Source organism: Balaenoptera musculus, chromosome 4 (assembly GCF_009873245.2).
Source record: "Balaenoptera musculus isolate JJ_BM4_2016_0621 chromosome 4, mBalMus1.pri.v3, whole genome shotgun sequence".
Lineage (NCBI taxonomy): Eukaryota > Metazoa > Chordata > Mammalia > Artiodactyla > Balaenopteridae > Balaenoptera > Balaenoptera musculus.
Window position 1 is genome coordinate 19342076 of NC_045788.1, and position 21161 is coordinate 19363236.

General features: G+C 51.3%; 1 protein-coding gene across 5 annotated transcripts in view; it reads left to right on the plus strand.

Moving 5' to 3' along the window:
- Nucleotides 1-16754, plus strand: part of MRAS (muscle RAS oncogene homolog) — a 59954-nt gene extending 43200 nt beyond the window's left edge. For 4 of the 5 annotated variants that reach the window (XM_036850915.1, XM_036850913.1, XM_036850914.1 and 1 more), the window contains 4 exons: nt 5186-5339; nt 6728-6827; nt 11960-12039; nt 13439-16754. In XM_036850915.1, the coding sequence (XP_036706810.1) occupies nt 5186-5339; nt 6728-6827; nt 11960-12039; nt 13439-13538 (434 nt within the window). In that variant the 3' untranslated portion in view covers nt 13539-16754. Of the gene's footprint in view, nt 1-5185; nt 5340-6727; nt 6828-11959; nt 12044-13438 lie in introns of those variants that run through there. The other variant, XM_036850916.1, reaches the window with a different exon arrangement.
- The last annotated feature ends 4407 nt before the right edge of the window (nt 16755-21161 follow it).

Consider the following 21161-nt stretch of genomic DNA (forward strand, 5'->3'; position numbering starts at 1 on the left):
TAATTATTGTCCTATTCAGGTTTTATATATTTTCTTGAGCCAATTTTGTTCATTTATATTTTCTTAAAACACCCATTTCATCGAGTTGAAAATATGTTGCTATAAAACTGTAGTTTTCTCTAATTAAATATTTATCGATATCCATAGTCATAGGCCTTTTCTCATTCCAAGTATCTTTTCTTTTTTTCCTCTGATAGGAATTCCTAAAGGTTTTTTTCTTAAGTGGTCTTTTCAGAGAATCAGCATTTGATTTTTAGATATCAGCTACTTTTTCCTTCTTCCAATTTTCTTAATTTCTACTTTGTTGATGATTTCTTCTTTCTTTGGTTTTATTTTATTTTTTCTTTTCTAACCTCTTGGTTTAAAATGCTTAGTTACTTTTTAGCCTTCCTTGTTTTCTGAAGTGCATTTAAAGCTGTAATTTTCCTCTAAGTACCACTTTGACCTCAAAACAGGGGGTTTTATTATTGTCTATTGTTGTACAATTCGAAATTGTCTGTGATCTCTGCTTTGCTCTTTTACTGGAGAATTGTAGAGCACTATACCTTTTTAGATTTTCAAGTGGATAGTTTCTTTTATACTCATGTTTCTGTTCATTTCTGATGACCCATATGACTTATGCTTTCTGGAATTTGTTGAAATTTTTATTTATGGCCTAATATATGGCCAATTTTTATGACGATTTCACGTGTGTTTGAAAATACTTATTTATGGTTTTGAATGTAGAGTTCATTCTTTCAGTCTCTCAGATTACATTTATGAATTGTATTATTTAATGATAAATCATTATTTTGGGAGCCACTTGTTCTGTCTCTAAGGGAGGACTGTTCAATTCTCCCACAATGATTGTGGGATTTGTCAATTCCTACTGTTTTAAAAAAATAGTTTTTTATACATATATATATATACTTTAGGCAACATTCTTATATGCTTATGACTCATGACTTTGACATTTCTTGATGCTGTACTTTTTCCTATTATAAATACCCTGGTTTGTTCTGTTTAATTCCTTAGCCTTGAATTCTGTTTTGTGGATGCATGTGGCTGGCATATCCTTTTTTATCTTTTCATTTTTCATTCTTTCTGTGTCATTTTGTTTTATACGTGTCTTTTATAGTAGCAGACAAGTGGATTTTGTACTGAGTATCTGCTTTTAATGGGTGCATTTAACCCATTTGCATTTACTGTCATTCATCATGGATTTATTTCTGCCATCTTATTTCATGTCTACTTTTTAAACTTTCTTATTTTTGTATAGTTTCATTGGATTGGTCCCATTTACTTAGTCCTGTTTTTCTTTCCTCTAATGATTAGGAAGGTTTGAGTTTTATTTCAGGTGGTTATTCTATATACATATGTGTGTGTATACTTATGTTTTTCTACCAACATCTGGATGTAATCAATATCTTTAAACTCTTCCCAGATAAGGCAAGCACTTTAGTAATGACTTATTTTTTCCCAGCCCATACCCTCACATGTGGATCATCATAGATTTTAGTTCTAAATTGCCATTCATTTTCTTCAAGTTGTGTTATAATATTTATTTAAATTTAACTCTTAGGTTTTGCTGTTTCCTTTGCATACCATTGGTACCACTCATCTTTCTCTTTCGTGGATCTATTTTTCACTTTGCTGGTGTATATCCTCCAAGAATTCTCTTAGAAACTGTGGGTAATGTAATTTCTAAGGCCATCAATGTCTGAAATGACTTTTTCTCCGTTCTAGAGGGTCCATTTGATTTTCAACTCCCTATTGAATCGTTTTTTTTAAGTTCTGAATGATCAGATTTTTAAATATCTTAGACCTCTAGTTTTTGTTTTGGATAATATACACCCTCAAAATCTATGAGCATATTAATTACAATATTACCTGAATGTCTTTTGCTATTCAGTTCAGGCCTCCCCATCCCCACTTCAGCCAAATCCATGCCATTTTCATCTGTTTTGTTGACTGCATTTCTGAGTGGGATTTACTTAGGACCAAAGGCTCCAACTCCCTCTGGGTGAAGGTGCAGTCTTCGTTCCCCACCCCCTCCCTAGGAAATTGGGGAAACTGCCTCAGTCATCCCACTGGTCCTCAGCTGTAGATCTTATTTTCTTAGCCCCTTCATTTGATATCCAGACCAAAGAATTCTAGGATATCAGAACTCAATCCTGAAGACCCAGGAGCCCTGCCCCGCCTTTCGTCCATGAGGAGACTGAGGCTCTTGTGCGTGGGGCACAGCCAGGGTCCGTGTGTCCGCCGAGCCTTGCCGCTCTGCCATGCTGAGTGACTCAGGAGCATGTGCAGGGGCGACAGGCTGTGGGGACGAGGTCACTTTCTCAGGCACGATCTCAAGGTGTCTCCCGAGGAGACGTGGCTTCCTGGAGGTCCTGGATAGCCCGTCCTGTGGCTTTCCTTGCCATCCACATACATGTAGATGGATATATCCTACATCTGTATCTCTTGCCCCTCTTCTAAGTTTCTGACTTAAGTCTGCAAATGCCTATTTGAAACCCACATAGGTGTCTGAGAGGTTCTGAAGTGTGTTTAAAAAACTCAGCCCTCCCAACCCTCTTTTTCATCATCTTCCCCACCTTGGGATATGACACCACCATTCATTTGGCTCAGGCCCCAGACAGCCACTGTCCTCAACACTCTTCTCTCCCACTCCCACGTCCACACATTTCCACCCAGAACGCCCCGCTCCTGTTGGCTCTGTCTTAGAAAGTGGCCTAAATCTGGTCACTTCTCACAGCATCCACTCCATCCCACCCTTGGTCCAGCCCTCCATCTGGTCACTTCTCACAGCATCCACCCCATCCCACCCTTGGTCCAGTCCTCCATCCTGTCTTGCTGGTTATGGCATAACCTCCTACCTAGTGCCACTGCTTCTACTCTTGGTCTGGGTTTTCCCAACAGCCAGGATAAACTTTTCAAATGTCCTATAGATCATTTCGCTCTTTGGCCCAGTCTCTGCGGTGGCCCGTTTCTTGCTTAGAATGAAGTCAGCCCTACCCCGGTGCAGCAGCCCAGCCCCCCATCACCTGCCTCCACCTCCTCCCTCTCCTCCGCTCACCAGTCCCTCCGCTTCCCCAGGCCAGCAGGCCTGCCCTTGCACACCTCCACGCACTTGTTCCCTCTGCCGGGAGTGCTCTTGCCCTCGGCCACGTGGCTCCCCCTCCCCGCATCGTTTAGTCACTGTTCAAAAGCTTCTCCTAGAGACGCCATCCTTCCCTATCCGAAACGACACCAACTTCTTCCAGTTTCCTTCAGCTGGTGCCATTGTTCTTCATAGTATGTACTCATCTTTACTAGATATAATATGATCCATTCATTTATCTGCCTTCCTATTAGAGTATATTTAAGTCCTATGGGAGCAAGGATTTTGCCCCATTCCCCCTGTATCCATAGTGCCTAGAACACTGCCTGACACACAGTAGGCTCTCAAATATTTCTTGAATGAATGGATGGATGCATGAAACCGAATAGACTTCACATTCATTTATTCATTCAACTACTATTTGAGTCCTGTTTGTGCCAGGCTCTGAGTAGACGAGTGACACACAAACCAGGTCCCTGCCTCTGGGAACTGACAGTCCAGCTGGGGGCCTTTTCAATGGGCGGTGAGAACAGCGTCATGAAGGGTCTGTATGGGGGTGGTGAGCGTCACGGGGGCTCAGGAGCAGAATTCTGTGAGTCACAGCCTGCTCACCAAGCTAGGGGAGCAGGGAGGAGGGGTGGCTGGGGGAAGGAGTCCCAGGCCCGGAGGGGGGAGAGGCGCCCCGGGTGAGGATACAGGCTCACAGCAGACGCCCCTATAGGGCTTCTCTGTGCCAGCGCTGCTCCGAGGGCCTGAGTACATTAACTCAGAACAGCCCCGACGAGCCCCATTTTAGGAAGAGGAGGCACGGAGAAGCGAGCTTGCCCAGGGTCACACTCCAGGGATGAGGAGCCAGACTCAGCCCCGAACCCGGCTTCGGAATCCGTAACCAGCCGCTCCGCTGCGTGCAGGAGACGGGAAGTGGGTCTGGGGCAGGGGCTTGCAGGCCGCTGAGGGGTTCAGATTTCACAGCGCCCACGGGGCTGGAGCCGGCCAGGCTTGCAGGTCTAAAGGGAGACACCCCCGCCCCCTACGCCGCTGAGGCTGTGACCTCTCTCTGAAACAGTCAGGGAGAGCATTTGATCTCTGGAGAACAGCGGTGCGGGTAGTGAGAGGAGATGGATGGGCTGGGGAGAAGAGCCTTTGCGGAGAGGTTCCCCCCGCAGCCTCCGTGTCCCCAGCTGCCTCAGCTCCCACATCCCACCACCCTGTAGCAGCCCCATCCCAGGTGGCGAGGGCCCCGGCTCTCGGGGGTCTGCTCCTTCTCCTCGCCCTGCCTGGTGTCTGTCCGCACAGGGACTGAGGACACTTCCTGACCCGGGATGGCCTCCTGGGGCTTCCCTCAGGCCTGTCCCAGGGCTCTCCTCCAAAGGAGCTGCAAGGTAGAGGCATTGTGTCCAATTTTTTTTTTAATTTATTTATTTTTATATTTGGCTGCGTTGGGTCTTCATTGCTGTGCGCGGGCTTTCTCTAGTTGCGGCTAATGGGGGCTACTCTTCGTTGCGGTGCACGGGCTCTAGGCGCGTGGGCTTCAGTAGTTGTGGCTCACGGGCTCTAGGCACGTGGGCTTCAGTAGTTGTGGCACACGGGCTTAGTTGCTCCGTGGCATGTGGGATCTTCCCAGACCAGGGCTCGAACCCGTGTCCCCCGCACTGGCAGGAGGATTCTTAACCACTGTGCCACCAGGGAAACCCCATTGTGTCCATTTTACAAAGGGGAAAATGGAGGCTCAGAGAGTCAGGTGACTTTCCCAAGAATCAGCTTGCAAGGGCTGCAGCAGGGCTCCAAGCCTAGGTCTGGGGACTCCAGAGGGATTTTGCAGCAGAGCTGATCACTGGCCTTATGAGGCTTTTCTGTAGGCAGAGAATTAAGGCCCGGGGAGCAGCGTGGGCTGGAGTCAGTGGGTCCACAAAGGAGCCAGTTAGAGCCGCACACTGAGGTGTCTGAGGCCCCGCTGGACCCTTACCAAGCACAGCCTGGAACCTCTTGGGGAGAGCACGATGGAGCCACCCCAGGGGCCGCAGCAGCAGCCTGGGGGTCCACAGGCCCCAGGGGCTCCAGGGTGGGTGGTGACAGCCCCTGAGCGGCCTCATCCCACCCCAGTTCTGGACACAGCCGGACAGGAGGAGTTCAGCGCCATGCGGGAGCAGTACATGCGCACGGGGGACGGCTTCCTCATCGTCTTCTCGGTCACGGACAAGGCCAGCTTCGAGCACGTGGACCGCTTCCACCAGCTCATCCTGCGCGTCAAGGACAGGTGAGGGCGGCCAGGCCGGGACCTCCCCGTGCCTGGCTCAGGGTGGGCTCTGTCTGTCTGTCTGTCTTTCTCAGATCTTCAGGTGAAAGCTGAGGTTCGAGGGGGCAGAGCTGCATTCAGACCTTGGTCCCTCCGACTCCTACCAGCTGCCACCCTAGCTCTTTCCACCCAGCCAGAGGCGTCTACATGCAGCCAAGGCCTCGAGGCGTCGGCCCCTCCCATCTCTCCTAAACTGTCCCCACCGATGAGTCAAGGAATCATAAGTAACAGCTGTTTTTCAGCTCCAGTGTAACCAGATTTTATTACAGTCAAAGAAAAAGTGAATTTTCTCTCCAGCCTACATTGTAATTGGTTACATCACATTTGACTGTGAGATTTCTAAGCCCCTATTAAAGGCTCATGTTTTCCTTAGCATAATATGGAGTGGTTAAATAATTTGGATTCTGTTTTAAGCCCAACTGGTCTTTTCAGTTAATTGGCTCTTAAAGAGGCAATATAAAAGTAGAAGGACAAACTAATAGGAAAACAGCAAGCTTTGAACAAATCTCGAAAATTCAGAATTTTCAAAAATTTCAAAATTTGAAAAATCCAGTTAACACTTATCTCAAAGGCAAAGTGTTAATAACTTTTCAAGGTAAAGGGATATACACTCACACACACATACACACATATACACATAGAGCTCCAAGAGACAAATGTGGGTTAAGCCCCTGACTATAGGAATCTCTAAAGAGAAAACATACATGACACAGATACGGGAAAATATTCAACCTTCTTGCTAATCAACAAAGTGCAAGGAAGAAGGATAAAGTACCATTTTTCACCCATCAAATTATAATTTCTTTATGAAAATACTCAATGCTGACAAAGACTGGCATTTCATTCGCTTTGGGACAGCAGTTTGGCCCCATGTGTCCACGGGAATCTTTAAGGCAGACATGCCTCTTGATCCCTCCCTTCCACTCTTGGGAGCCATCCTGATTTTGCAGCTGCCATTTATTGAGAGGCAACTGTGTGCCAGCCCCTGGCCCTGGTGCTCTTCACAAGTCACTGCTGATGGCCACAGCATGATGGCCTGCATGGGTGGTGTGTCAGGGTGACTGGGAGATGAGAGGAAGCAAGTCTGGGGACCTGGCCGCCGGCCCAGTCAGTGCAGAGCCAGGGGATTCCCAGGAGGGCCTCCACTCACCTTGCAACGGGCCTGAGGCTTCAAACCAAGGCAGCCAGCAGCCCCTGGGTCCCTCTTCCATTCCAGGAGATGTGGAGGGAAAGACTCTGAAGTCAACCCAGGCCCATAGGGAGGTGCTGTGTGCTGTGTCAGGCCTGAGGCGTGGGTGCCCCGCCTTCACCAAGGGAAGCTCACGAGCTGCTGTTCCTTTTTTTCCCAGGGAGTCATTCCCGATGATCCTCGTGGCCAACAAGGTCGATTTGATGCATTTGAGGAAAATCACCAGGGAGCAAGGAAAAGAAATGGCCACCAAACACAATGTAGGTGGTGTGTGCGTGTGTGCGTGTGCATGCGCACGTGTGCATGTGTGTGCGTGTGTGTGTGTGCGTGTGTCGGGGTGAGGGCTCAGGGGCTGTCAGTGCCCCCTCACTCCTGCAGTCCTAGTCTACAGGAATGAAACACAGGCCTCCGAGGTAGTGGGCTAGATCCACATAGAGGCACATGTGATGTGGGATATTTTGTGAAACAAGACAGCAGGCCAGAGAGAAAGCACCTTCTTGGCAGTCATTAGAGGCCCCGCTGTGGGGAGCAGGTACCTTCACCTCCCGGCCCCGACGCAGCAGGTTCCTCGCTGGGCTGCGCAGAGGCTCGGCTTCTGTCCCTGTCTCTGAGCCAGTGCCTGACTGTGCTCAGAATCGTCACATCAGCCACCTTCGCTGAGCCCTGCTCTGTGCCAGGCATTGTGCTGGGGGAGCATCTACTCCCGGCAACCACACGCTGAGCTAGGCACCACTGTCTCCATCGAGTGATCAAACCGAGGTTTGCCCAGGCCCACACAGTGCACGTCAGCAGACATCTTCGGGTTGTTTTTTTTTTTTTTTTTTTTAAAGAAATTCACGTTCTTTTTTATTTATTTATTTATGTATTTATGACTGTGTTGAGTCTTCGTTTCTGTGCGAGGGCTTTCTCTAGTTGCGGCAAGTGGGGACCACTCCTCATCGCGGTGCGCGGGCCTCTCACCATCGCGGCCTCTCTTGTTGTGGAGCACAGGCTCCAGACGCGCAGGCTCAGTAATTGTGGCTCACGGGCCCAGTTGCTCCGTGGCATGTGGGATCTTCCCAGACCAGGGCTCGAACCCGTGTCCCCTGCATTGGCAGGCAGATTCTCAACCACTGCGCCACCAGGGAAGCCCTGTTTTTTTTTTTTTTCAGTTCATTGTGATGCCCCTTTGCCCACTGGATGGTGGGGTCACTGGGCTTCTTCCCACCCCTCCCCCCGCATTAGCACAGCCATGCCCCAGCCTCAATGGTCAGTTACGTAGAAGTTCACCCAGCCTCCTGGAAAGTCTGCAGGGTTGCCCTTTCCCTCTGCCCAGTGGGCCCAGCTCCGTAAGTAGAGGGAGGGGCTCACTGCGAGTTCGTTTTGCTTGTCTCTGCCTTCTGTGTTTATTCACATGTTCATTCAACAGTCCTAGGCCCTGGCAAACAAAACTCCTTGCCTCAGGGTGCTTGCTTCTAGAGACGGCAGCAAATTAGAGCGTGTCAGAAGGTGACATGTGCTCTGGGGGAAAGTAAATCAGGGAAGGGGGTAGGGAACGTCGAGTGGGGGGCTGCTTTTACAAATAGGTGGTCAGGGAAAGCCTTACTGGAAAGGTGCATATCAGTGAGGACTGACAGGAGGTGAGGGAGTGAGTCCTCTGGATATCTGGGGAAAGAATGTTCCAGCAGAGGAATAATCAGTGCAGAGGCCCTGAGGTGGGAGTTTGAGGAACGGCAAGGAGGTGAAAGGAGGCCGGAGCGGCCAGAGCGGAAGAAGTGAGAGGGGTGAGTAGCAGGAAGTGAGGTCAGAGCGGAGGGTTTAAGGCCTTATGGGCTTTTGCTCAGAGTGGAGGGGAAACCACTGGAGGGTTTTGAGTGAGGGGTGACACGGCCCGACTCATGGATGAACAGCTTCCCTCTGGCGCCCGTGTAGAGAAAGGTCTTCAGGGGCTGCACCGTAAGCTGGGTGCCGGCTGACGTGGACCCGCGTGGTCCCCGTGGAGGTGGCAAGGAGCGGGTGGATTCTCGTGTCTTTCTGAAGGCCGACAGGATTTGCCCACAGGCCGGATGTGGGGTGAGAGAGAAAGGATTTGAGGAGGATGCCAGGGTTTGGGGCATGAGGAACTTTCAGAAGACTGGAGCTCCACTAGCCGGGCAGGGGGGCTAGAGCACCGAGGACGTGGGGAAGACCAGGAGCTTTGTTTTAGATGCTTAGTTTGAGGAGCCGAGGGGATAATCAAGTGGAGGTGTCCAGACAGCTGTCAGCTACACCATCTGGAGGTACATATTGGAAATCAGCAGCATGTGGGTAGAATCTAAAGCCATGAAACCGGAGTAAATCTTAAAAGTTCTCATCGCAAGAAAAAACAGTTCTGTAACTATATATGATGGATGTAACTAGGCTTCTTATTGTGGTGATCATTTTGCAATATATACAAATATCGAATCATTAAGTTGTACACCTGAAACTAATGTATGTCAGTTATACCTCAATTTTGTGTGTACATATAATTATGTATTTATGTATACACACACATAGAGATAGAGAGAGAGATATATACACACAAAAAGAAAAAAGCCATGAAGCCCAGGGGAATGGGTGTAGATAGGGCAGAGGTCCCAGGCTTGAGGCTGGGGACACTTCAGTGCTGTGGATATGGGGAAATGAGAGGAAGCAGCAAAAGGGACAGAGCAGTCAGTGACATGTGAGGACCAGAGTGGGGTCTTGGGAGCCAAGGAGAGAAAATGCCTCAAGGAGGAGGAAGTGATCAACCAAGACAGGTGTGCTCAGAAGTCTCCAGGTGAGCATGGAACTAACCTCTGGGTTTAGCATTAGACGCAGGCCTCAGACAGTAGCGTGCCCGTGCCCTCCACCGGCCAACATCCTGCACAGAGAGAGGCCAGGAGCCATTCCATCCCGCAGCCTCGGGCTCCACACAGTGAGCTGATGCTAAGAGCCTTCACAGACCCCTGGGTGGGTGGCTGGCTGGCTGGGGACGGGGGAAGGGCGCTGCACGGGGGTAGCAGCAGCCCATTCTGCAGGTAAAAGGGAATGAGACACGGGGGGCTCAGTGAATTCTGGGGGCTTCATGGCTGGCGAGGAGTACCCACCCATCCCCACTAGAACCCAGGTCTCCAGTCTCTCAGCTGACCTTGCTCCTACAGCGAACGCTGCTGCCTCATTTATCTTTCGACCAAATGACCCTGTGAGCTACTGTCCTAATTTTAGAGCTCATAAGGCAAGTTCTTCTTTAGCTGACCAAGGCAGGTCGCCCCCATCCCATGCAGGAAGGTGGCATTTCCTGGCCCTTCGGTGGAGTCAAATAGTACTACCATTTATTGCAGGGTTTCCCTAAGTTTAAGTCTTGTTACTACGACACCCTAGAATTCTAAGAACCCAGATAATGCACATCAGTGTTTCTTCAGAAGCAGGATCCCCAGAAAGAAAGTGGAGGCGTCTGAGGACCTGGGCGTACTACAGCGGGTGTGCTTGTGAGCAGGCAGCAGAGGTCGGAGGCCCCAGGAGCCTGGGACTTATGAGCTGGCAGGATTATAGGATGTGAAGAGCCTCCGGGTAGGTCCCAGCCCCAGCTGCCCTCCCGCTTCCCCGCTGAGTGAGTGTGCACAGGGAAGAACGCTGTCCTGCCCTCACAAGGTTGCACAGGACTCTGGCTCCCAGGAGCTATTGGGGCACCTGCCACGCCTAGAAGAGGCTCCGCAGCGGACCTCAGCACCTCTACCTGTCCGTGCCAGGCCATGTGGGAAGTGGAATGTGCACTCGGTCCAGATCTTGATTCTCTGCTGGCCACTGTGTGGCCTTGGGCAAGTACGTCACCACTCTGAGCTCAGTCTCCCCAGCTGTGAAATGGAGATAGCTGCTTACCTCAGAGGATTAGTGAGGTCAGGGACGTTGAGACCTGGGAGGCCAAACAGCCCACAGTCACCTCAGTGAGCCCACCTACGGTCCAACAGCCTACAGTGGAAGGCAGTTTCCTCTCGGGGTTATCAGAGGCTCAAATATTTGTCAAGTGAAAATTTCGAAGGTCTGAGCCATGTCCTTTGTGCTCTGCCCTTTGTGTCTGGGTCAGCTAGAGCAAGCCCCTCCTTGAAGCCACAGCAGTGTGTGAACATCTGATCTCCCGCGATGGTCGTTGATGGGAAGATACTTTATGATGTGTCCTGGGCGATCATTTACGACATGCTCCTCTAAGATAACGACTTACCCTGTTACCCCGGACCCCCATGCATTTAAACTGTTGATCGTTTTTATTTTCTTCGCTGTGCTTTTCCTTTTCAAGCATGTTATAATGAAATGCCTTAATTTTGTAATCAGGAGAAGGTTGCGAAAAATACCAGAGTTCTTCAGTCTAATCGTGATTGGCTTACTGCATCTCATCTAGGGGGCCTGTGCGTGTTGTCCGGAGCCCACACTCTCGCCACTTGTTGGGGGAGTGGGGATGAGCCTCCTGACTTTGTGGGGTCCCTATTAAAGGAGAAGACCGTGTCCTGACCTCATGGAGCCTTTGTTTTCCTCCCTGTACCAGTCCGAGGCTTGGGGTAGACATGGCCCTATAGGGTCCCCTCAGCCGCATCTCCCAGTTACTGCTGCCTTCCAGCCGAGTAATGATCCTCAGTCTTAAACACGCAAACACAAGCCTTCTGCAAACGGCTGAGCTCCGGGCTCATAGATGCAGACCAAGCTCCGGGCTCATAGACGCAGACCAAGCTCCGGGCTCATAGACGCAGACCAAGCTCCGGGCTCATAGACGCAGACCAAGCTCCGGGCTCATAGACGCAGACCAAGCTCCGGGCTCATAGACGCAGACCAAGCTCCGGGCTCATAGACGCAGACCAAGCTCCGGGCTCATAGACGCAGACCAAGCTCCGGGCTCATAGACGCAGACCAAGCAAGAGCTGGGCCAGGCAGACGGTTGAGGTCGGGGTGGGGTGCATAGACCACCGGGGTCGCCAGGGTGCAGAGTCCTGCCCAGGGCCCAGCCTCACCTCAGCCTTTCCCACCGGAGTCCCCTCTGGAGGACCTGGGAAGAGGGGCAGAATCCTCTAAGGTAGAGAAATAGACCTCAGAGAGAAAAATGAATAGAATCAGAACATACATCAGTTTGATAAATGAAACAGTCTTTAGTCTTCAAGTGTCTAAAAAGATCATTTTTATTCTATTTTTAGGGGGCTCTTAAATATCTCTGTGACCAGAGAACAAGAGAGAATCAGAAAAGCTGTCAGTAAAACTTTCCAACTTTATAGAGTGAGAAACCACTGAGGGCTTGAGGTTGTAGGAGCCGGGGTTCCATGGGGGCTTCGCAGGGTTCCTCGGGACCTCTGAGAATTTGCCTTTTTAGGGAACAGGACTTTGTAACGCTGTTACAGGAACTCCATAATGCTGCTTTGCCTTCCAGATTCCGTACATAGAAACCAGTGCCAAGGACCCACCTCTCAACGTCGACAGAGCCTTCCATGACCTGGTTAGAGTAATTAGGTAAGTGAGGCCCGCCTGCCTGGAAGCAGGGCCTCTGTGGCCAGACGGACACCGGGAAGGCTGGAGGAGCACGGCGCCGTGTCTGAGGCCCAGGCTGGACGGTTCTGGGCCTGGTTTTGGATTTCTTACACTTCTGTCCATCTCTGTCCTTCCCACCTACCTTTGCTCTCCCCGACTCCCAATGGGTGAAGCCACAAGCTAAACAAAGTGCTTTCCTGCGCGAGGTGCCAGCTCAGCCGCCTCCCTGGCCTGCCCTCCATCCTGCAGCTCAGGCTCCCCAAGGGCAGCGCCTCCATCCCGCCCCCGGTGTTCTCCCAACACCAAAGCTGCCAACGCGGTAAAAAGTAGGCCATTCTCCTCTTCCCTGATGTCCGAGCACCCCTTGACATTTCACCGGAACAACCAGCATTCTGATCCCCAGGCTGCAATCACAGAGGCTTTGTGCATGTGTCTCCTTTCCAGCCCCTACCCACTGTCGGTCTCCAAGGAGTGTCAGAAACCCCAGGCTGTATAGTCTCTTGTGGATTCCTTTGCATAGTCAGGTCCAAACCTTAATCATCCCGTGCTTAGATGACGGAGACAGTGTCCTGGCTGGTCTCACTGTCCCCCCACCTTTCCTGTTGCCAAAGTCTTCAACGTACAGAGTGGCCTAGCCAGTGGTTCTCAGACAACATGCATTTGGTATGTTGTCTTATGCTGACCTGTAGGGCTGTTGCTTAGTCATGGAATCGCCGTGCACTTCCCAACCTGCCGCCTCTCAGCCCCCGCAGTACGTGCACACACTCACACCCATACACTCACACCCAACAACCTCCTTTTCTCATTATTCCCCAGCGTGGACTGTGGTTTGCAGCCTTCACCTTATGCTTTAGCTGGCAGTCCTGCACTCGGGAAGCGATTTTCTCATGGGCCTTTGCCTGGAGTTAGGAGATGCTACCACACCAGGAGTGGGTGATGTCTTGGTTATGGACCTCGAGTTCCAAGGGCAGGTTTTAGACGTAGGAAAAATGAACAGGAAACACGTAAAAAGCTTTTGTGCTCAGTTGACCTGTCATTTTATTTAAAATGTGAAACACAGACATAGACGCCAACCCTGTATAACATATAACATAGCTTGTGATTGAAATAAACGTAGCCACTGCATGGGTATCAGGAAGTCTCACCAGTAGCATGACAGGTTTTGCTCTGCCCTCTCTCCCTTCCCAGTTCCTCGCCTTAGAGACACGGTCCGGGCCAGGCTCTCTTCCTCCAGCGTCCAGGACAGCGGCCCCCCACCCCCCCTCCCCCTCCACAGCCAGAACTGGCCTCCCAGCCGCAGACCCAGGGGCAAGGGAGGAGAAGGCAGGGAGAAGCAAAGGCCTTTTTAACGTTGTTATTCTGCCCTTCCTTGTCTCAAAAGGCAACAGATTCCAGAAAAAAGCCAGAAGAAGAAGAAGAAAACCAAATGGCGGGGAGACCGGGCCACTGGCACCCACAAACTGCAGTGCGTGATATTGTGATGGCCCGAGGCCCTGGGCACGGTGACCGGGAACTGGCCAGCCCTTGGGACCCCTCCGCTGCCTAACCGCACTGAAGACCATTCTAACCATGACCCTTGGCCCGAGGACTTGACACAGGAAGGGAGAGAGGGAGGGTGGGCAGGGAGGAGGTGGAGTCTGGCTTTGCTGGAAGGGCACGGGCTGCCCTGTGTCTCAGCAGCAACCGAGAGGCGGCAGTAAACAAAGCAGCATCCAAGTCCCTGTGTTGATACAGCTCGGTCCCTCCCTGCTCTTGGTGGCTGTGTTGTTTCTTTGAACTACATAGTGTGGGTTTGATGTGGAAGTGTTTCTCCACGTACAAAAACAAGCCATGGTCACGCCCCCCCCACCCCACCCCCGGTCCACAGTGTCTGAGCTTGGGTGTCTTTTGTAGATTTTTAAATTATTTTAGGGATTATTATTTTATTAAAGGGGTCTGTGCCCACTGCCTGGTGAAGTTTCAAGTCTTCAGCAGACCTCTTCTATAACATGTCTGGAATATGGTTGTTTTTTAACTGAATTTTCCCAGCCGTGCCAAAACGCAGCTCAACATGAAAGCAGAGTGACCGAGAGACCAGAAGTTCACGGGGACCGTGGCTGGAGGCCTCGGGAGAAACAGACCCTACTCGTGGCCTACTGTAAACTGGAGAGAAGAGAGATGTGTGTACCCAGAAGGTTTTACTGTGGTTTGAGGATATGCAGATATTAGGAAACAAAATTTTGTTTTGCTGAGGGGAGAGGCGGGCACGTCAGTTTTAAAAGGGCTTCTCATTACCCTGGAAATATATAAATTTTAAGTAACTTTACTGGAGTCACAAAAGTGTTCGTGTATTTTTCAGGTGGTGTGGGTTAAGTTCTGTGTTCTTCGCAGCCATGGGAGAGGGCTTTCTCCCATCACCTGTGCTCTCTGGTGCCTCTGATACAAACACACTGAACAGGCGTGTACGGTCTCTGCGTCGAAGTCAGCTAACACGGACAGCATCTGGAAAACTCTAGTTCGTGCTAAATCTGAACCAAAAATGCTCCAGTACTGTTCTTACTAAAACAGCACCAAGACCTGAAGCCATTTTCCCTTTGAGTCAACTGACTCACTTCTTAAGCCCAATAAATGAGCAAAACCCCTAGAAGCATTTGCAAACTTAGTATTACAGGCTGCCTTTCTGGCAGGAACTTTTATTAACCTCTTGGATCTTAACTACACTATATAAGTGGAGGAGAAAGAAAGGTTGGGGTGACGGCATGGCTCCCATACACCTGTTTCTACAAGGGGCCAGCCCCCTAGCTTCCTGACGACGCCCACCTGCCTCTCAGGTGCTGCTGGCGTGAGCCAGACTGGGGCGGGGTGGATGGACAGCGCACCCTGGAGAGAAAGTCAAAAGATGAGGCGGCCGGCTAGCGACCTTAGTTTCCATCTGTTACAGATCAGGCCACCAAGCAAACTAGAATATCCCTAGTGAGCGGCCTGGCCAGCATTTGGAGAAAGAAACCCGGGGAAAGGGAGCACTCAGCTGGACATCGAGACACCTGGATTCTTCCCTAGTTTTGAAAATGTGCTGAGTTCCTAACTCAGCAAGATCACCAGCAACGTGGTGGAAGGGGAGCACAGCCAAAGAGTGATTCTGATGCCGGAAGCAACAGATGGGACTTCTGTTTGTTGGAAAATCAAACTTCATTGTCTAAATGGCCCTTTTTTTCTGACCCTGAAAGGAAGGATAACAAAGAATATTCCAGATCAGGCACTTCAGAGCTTCCCAAGATCCTGTAATGTTAATGGGCCTTCTAAACACTAACAGGACAAGGCTCTTTCCAACCGATAACGCTCCTCTGAGCCACACCCTAGCAGCCCGGGTGCAGCTGGGTGGCAGCTGCAAACGAGATGAGGAAGAGGCAAGACAGCGGGAAGGAGGAAGGATGGAGATGCGGTGATGGAGGGGGCGGAGGAGCAGGACGGAAGCCCTGCACACGGGGCAGCGTCCGCTTCAGGAAGGTCCCGGGCACGGACCACCACTAGCACCCCTGCCCACTGTGGAGCCTGCAGCTTCCTGACGGCACTGGATGGGGAGGCTTGTTGGAAACAGATCAGTGGACTTAGAACGAAGCCCTTAGCTGTAAATTTAACCAGACAGAGGGATTCCAGCTGCTTCTAGGCCCTCCACCCAACAGGGCAGCGCATCTGCCCCACCCCCGGCCCCATCTTCCAGGACATCTCTCCTGCCCTCAGCCCACAATGCCGGAGGGAGAAACTGGGTAAGGGATGGCCTTCTGCAGCCTCCCTGTTGAGCTAATGGTCAGCCTTCATCTCCCATGACCTCATTTTCCCCATAGGTGAGGTGGGTAAATAACACTTTTAAAAGGCGGTTCTTTGCGTTTTAGAGAACTGTGGACGCTTGTGGCAGTGGCGGCTTCTGGATAGGCCTGAGTGGAGCATACCCAAGGGCATCCCCGGTACATGGTCACCTGGCGGGGTCAGTCTGGAAAACCAGTTGGCCGTGCTACTTCCTGACTGTGGAACCCAATGGGATTTGTGTCTTTGGTGGCATTCTGGTGTTCCCACTGGTTTTCCATCTGAATAGTGCTCCCTTCATGCCCCCTGGAGCACACCCTTCCTGAAATCCTCTCACCCCATGCCTTTGCCACTGTGTGCTCTCAGATTTCCTTCTAACGTTCTTCTGCCCCTCCCCCACTTAGAGGGCTCTTTTTCTCCCCAGCAAGTAATGCTAGCCATCCTCTCCACCCCCAGCCTGGGGCGATGGCCACTGACTTTCCCTCACGGGGGACACTTGGATGGCTTCTGTTAGGACTTTGCCCCCCATCTTCTTGTGGAGAATGCCTGTCAGCCTGGTGTGGCCTGCCTCATGTTCCTAGGAAGAGTGACCCACTAACACGTGGCAGCTCTAACCCAAAGGCCCCTCGGACGTGTTACAGAAAATCCAGAGCCAGAGACAGTTTCCCTCCATTCGCAGCCCATTGGATTAGAAAGTCCATGTCGGGTTTACTTAGAATGAAAGATACTTGAATTACTGAGCGCCCGTGAGCGCCCAGCTTGTGTTACACAGTGTTAGCTATTGTCTACACAGGTGGCCATTGTCGTGAAATGAGAGTGATGCCTGCAGATCTCAATGATGCTTGAGCCTTTTATGTAACTTTTATTTAGTCTTTGTGTATCCCAACTCATTAATAAAGAAAAGAAGAGGAACACTTGTCTGTCTGATTTCCTCTTACTCAAATATTCCTGACGTTTCGCTGAGAACATTAAACGTTGTCAGCGTCCGGCCCAGAACACTGCCCTCTTGCGGAGAAGACAGCTGGTGACTATGAGGGTTGTCCCCGTCCTGCCAATCTCCTGATGTCCAGCAGCCCTGGATATGGGCTCTGCCTCTGACTTTTATGTGCCTTTGAGCAAGTTACCTGCTTTAATCTTCAGCTGCCCCGCCTGTGAATGGGACAATGGTGTGCGCTTCCTAAGCAGACGAGGGCTAAAGCTCAGTGTGGGCATTCGTGGTACAGATCCTAGAAATGATGCTGTTTGTAAAGGACACCGATTGGATCGTCTGATGTTGCTTTTCATGAAAACCGCCCCCTGCCCCCATCTGCAAGATCACAGTCTTTCGTATAATGTGATTACATTTCTCTTTTGATTGAAACTGATGGGTAGTTGACCAAGCTGAGCCTCTTTGGGTCTTTTTCCCAGGGAATAGAGGACCAAAGCCCTCTCTTGGTACTTCTTTGGGTGATGACAGCTGAAGCATGTAAACTTGGAGGCTAGGGGTGCTTCTCACACCCTCTGTGCTGGGGGCAGAGAAGGCCGGACTGCAGACTAGAGTAGGGAGGGGTGATTTGGCTGCCTGCCCATTCATCCCTCCCATGCAGATTTCCTGGGCACCACCACGTGCCAGGCATTGGGCTGGGTGCTGGGTGGCGGTGAGCAGAGCAAAGGGTCTTCTGATAGATCTCCTTTAGTCCTGTCGCCTTTAGTCCCATCCTGACCTACTCCATCAAAACCTGCATTTTAGCAAGATGCCCAGGTAATTCACACGTGCAGTAAAATCTGAGTATCACTGCCCTACGACATCAACCCGGCATTGGAATGAAATCTAGCCTGGACCTGAGGCAGGAGATAGATGGGCCCCAGGCTGAGCAGCTGGGGTTGGTCCCCTGTGGACAGATACTCCAAGATGCAGACAATAGCAGGAGGGAGGAGGAGCTGAGCCCTGCCCGGATAGGAGAAAAAGAGACCACGTATCCCTCATTCTGAGGTCAAGGAGACCTTCCCGACTACACGTGTGCGGAAAGGCTCCTCAGGCGCCAAGCAGGGAGGGGACGCCACCCCATAGCAGGTGGTGTCACCCTACCCATAGCCCTCTTCGCTAGAATCCATCTTGGCTAAGCGATGCGCACACAGGGGAGGACCCTGAGATAAACCAAATATGGACTCAGAGCCAGGCAAAGCAAGATGATTGGCCAGAGGAAACCTGGAAGAAATGCCCCGTACAAGTGATTCAAACTACCACGAGGGCACGACTCTCCCTCTGAGCCCGCCCGTGTGAGTCTATTCACACGGACTCTTTTTACTCCTAATAAACACTTTGTTTCCCTACTTTCCATCTCTTTGTGGAAATTCATTTCTGCCTCTGGTGGTCTAGTGGCTAGGATTCAGCTCTCTCACTGCTGCTGCCTGACTTCGATCTCTGGCCGGGGAACTGAAATCCCGCTTCAAGCCACTGCAGGCCGAGGCCGCCCGAGATCAGACTCACTGCCTCAAGACCCAGTTCAACCACGTTCACCCAGGGGCAGCCTCATCTGCTTTCAACTGGATCCCAGTTTGCTTCTCAAACGCTCTAGCATTTTTCTGAAAATACGGACAACCACATTCAATGCACAGAGCTCCGAATCCGAGCTGAGAACACATAAAGGCTCTGTGTTCTTGGAGCTCTCTCTAAAGGTGGGTGTTCTATGCCAGCTAGGGATACTCTCATCCCCCAAGACTTTCACTTTGCAGAGCTCCACCACCGTGCCAAATAGTGCATTATCATGCTAATGTGAAATTTTAAACATAAGAAAAGAAAACTAGAGTTCCTACCAGCCCAGAACTGATGGATGCTTTCAGTAGAACGTACATCCTGGTGATGATGTGGGAAACCACAAACTCTGACTCAAACCAGGTTCCTACTCAGTCATGGGACCCACACCTGGGGTGATAAAATAATCGGGCAGGTGGTTCTCAAAGTTGGGTCCCCAGACCGGCAGCTTCAGCATCACCTGGGAACTTGTTAGAAATGCAAATTATCCGGGCCCATCTCAGACCTACTGAGTCAGAAATTCTGAAGTGAGGCCCAGCCCTGTGTGCTTTGACAAGCTCACCAGCGATTCTGGTGCTCCCTAAAGTTTGAGAACCACTGAATTAATGCCTGTAGGTAAAAGTGAAAATTCCTACCACGTGGAGGGAAACGGCGGCTTGCTTTGTTCTCATCTGCAAGACAGCAGCCAGCTCTCTGGGCGAAGTTGCCCAGATCCTTCCCCTCTCCTGCCTGTGTCTGATTAACAAGGGTCCCTTAAGGTCTGGAGCCCAGGGACGCTAGTACAGAGGTTATTAACCTTGGCTCCGTGAGGTGACAGGTGGGGTGGCTGACCCCCTCTCGACCCCTCCTCAAAATCATATGCAAAATTGTATGTACACGTGCATTCTTCTGGGGAGACAATCGTTTTTATCAGATTCCCACCGTACCACCGTGTTACCCAGTGAAAAAATGAACCGGCCCCTCGAACCTCTTTTTCTGTCTGCGGGCCCTTCTGGTAGTTTCAAGGCCACTGAGAGTGGGGAGAGGAAATGAAATGAGCAAAGGTCCATCTCCTAAGCAGCTCTGACAGCATCCTTCACACGTCCCTGCATTGCTCCCGCAACATCCTGAGGGCGGGGCGGCCTCAGCCCTTCTCGCCGTCCCCCACGTGACTAAGTGTGTGACCCACACACGATTCTCCCACCTCCTCCCACCGGGGTTACCACCACCTGCCGCTCAGGCCCCAACACCCTGGCCCAGAACTGGCAAAGGGGAGAGGACATTCAGGATGCAGTGATGGCCTGGGAGCACTTAGCCACCCACCCCGGGCAGGAGTGGGGCTGGGAGCCAGGTGCAGAGGAGGGATGCGAGGCGTGTAGCAAAGGCACTTGATGTCCGATGCCATCATCTCAAATTTGTAACCAGTGGTTTGCAAAGGGCTGTGTGTTTGTGTCAGCATCACTTCGGGAGTTTTGGAAGGAGTCTCACTGCCCAGACCACACCCCCAGAGGATCTGGTGCAGTTGGCTTGGGTCAGAGCTCCCCAGGGGATTCGGCTGTATGGCCAGGACTGAGACAACCAGCTGGGTTACATTGTATGATGGTCCCTTGAATCCTTTGGCTTCTCAGTGAAAACTGGTTAATAAAAGAAACAACTGCGTGGAGGAGCCCAGCCCTTTGTAAATGAACACTTGACTACAAGCCTCTGGGAGCCTGGCTTAACTTGTTGACTGGTCTGGTCCAATCTACAATGATGTGTGTGTCCCCAAGTCCAGGGGAGGGCCTGGTGCTACAATGTTAATGCTGAATGTTTCTTAAATGGATTAATAGTTATTACAGATATCAGCAGATATCCATGCCTTCAAACCTAAGTCAGCTAGGTTCCCACTTCCCTCCTTTGCCCCCAGTCCCCGGCCTATGGCAGCCCCAGAGCAGCTGCAGACTCAGATAGTTCCTGAGGGTCAGGGTCCCACAGAGGCTTCTGCCTCTGACTCCATCCCACAGACTCCCCGCTCTGAAGTTCAGCCTCTGCCTCAGTTTCCACAAAGGAAACCCACTCTCAGTAGCCATCCCTGAGGTTCGCGGAGGACCTGGGGTGCCAGGGGTGGCCGCTCTGCTGTCAGGGCCTCTCAGCTGGCCTTCAACCCAGACCCCCTCCCACCCACGCTTCCCCCAGCAGCGGGCTCCCCAGTCAGCTGAACACTCACCCCTCAGGTTATCTCCCCCCTCGCCTGGTTCGCTTTCTTTCGCCACAATCCCATAACCCCTTCCTAGGGTACAATGTGGTTCCAGCTGGGGGACCAAGGTTCCCGTTTGCCTGTGACAGAGGAGTTTCCTGGGATGTGAGACTTGCAGTGCTCAACCCAGGACAGACCCGGGCAAACCGGGACAGTTGGTTCCCCCTATTAGTAAGAATGAAAATTTTCACCTTGTTGTATAACAACAATACTAATAATTATCAATTAGGTGGCCGTTCTCAAACGTTAGCAACCGTCAGAGTCACCTGGGAGGCTGGGTAAGACACAGGATTTTCTGATTCAGCAGGTCTGCGATAGGGCCCGAGCATCTGAGCTTCTCCCAAGTCCCCGGGAAGTGGTGCTGAGAACCCTGAATTCGCTAATCCGTGTTACTTGGTCCACACAGGGTACTTGGACCGCACACGCTAGCTACCAGCGAACGTTTCGTGGAGCTTACGGTAAGCCAGGCGCTGAGTTACTTGTGCATGTTATCTCACCCCGTGAGATAGGTGGTAGGGCACTTGTTTCACAGAAAGGGAAACCGTGGTCCAGGGACAGCCAGGACTGACAGGGCCTGGCCTTGCACGCAGA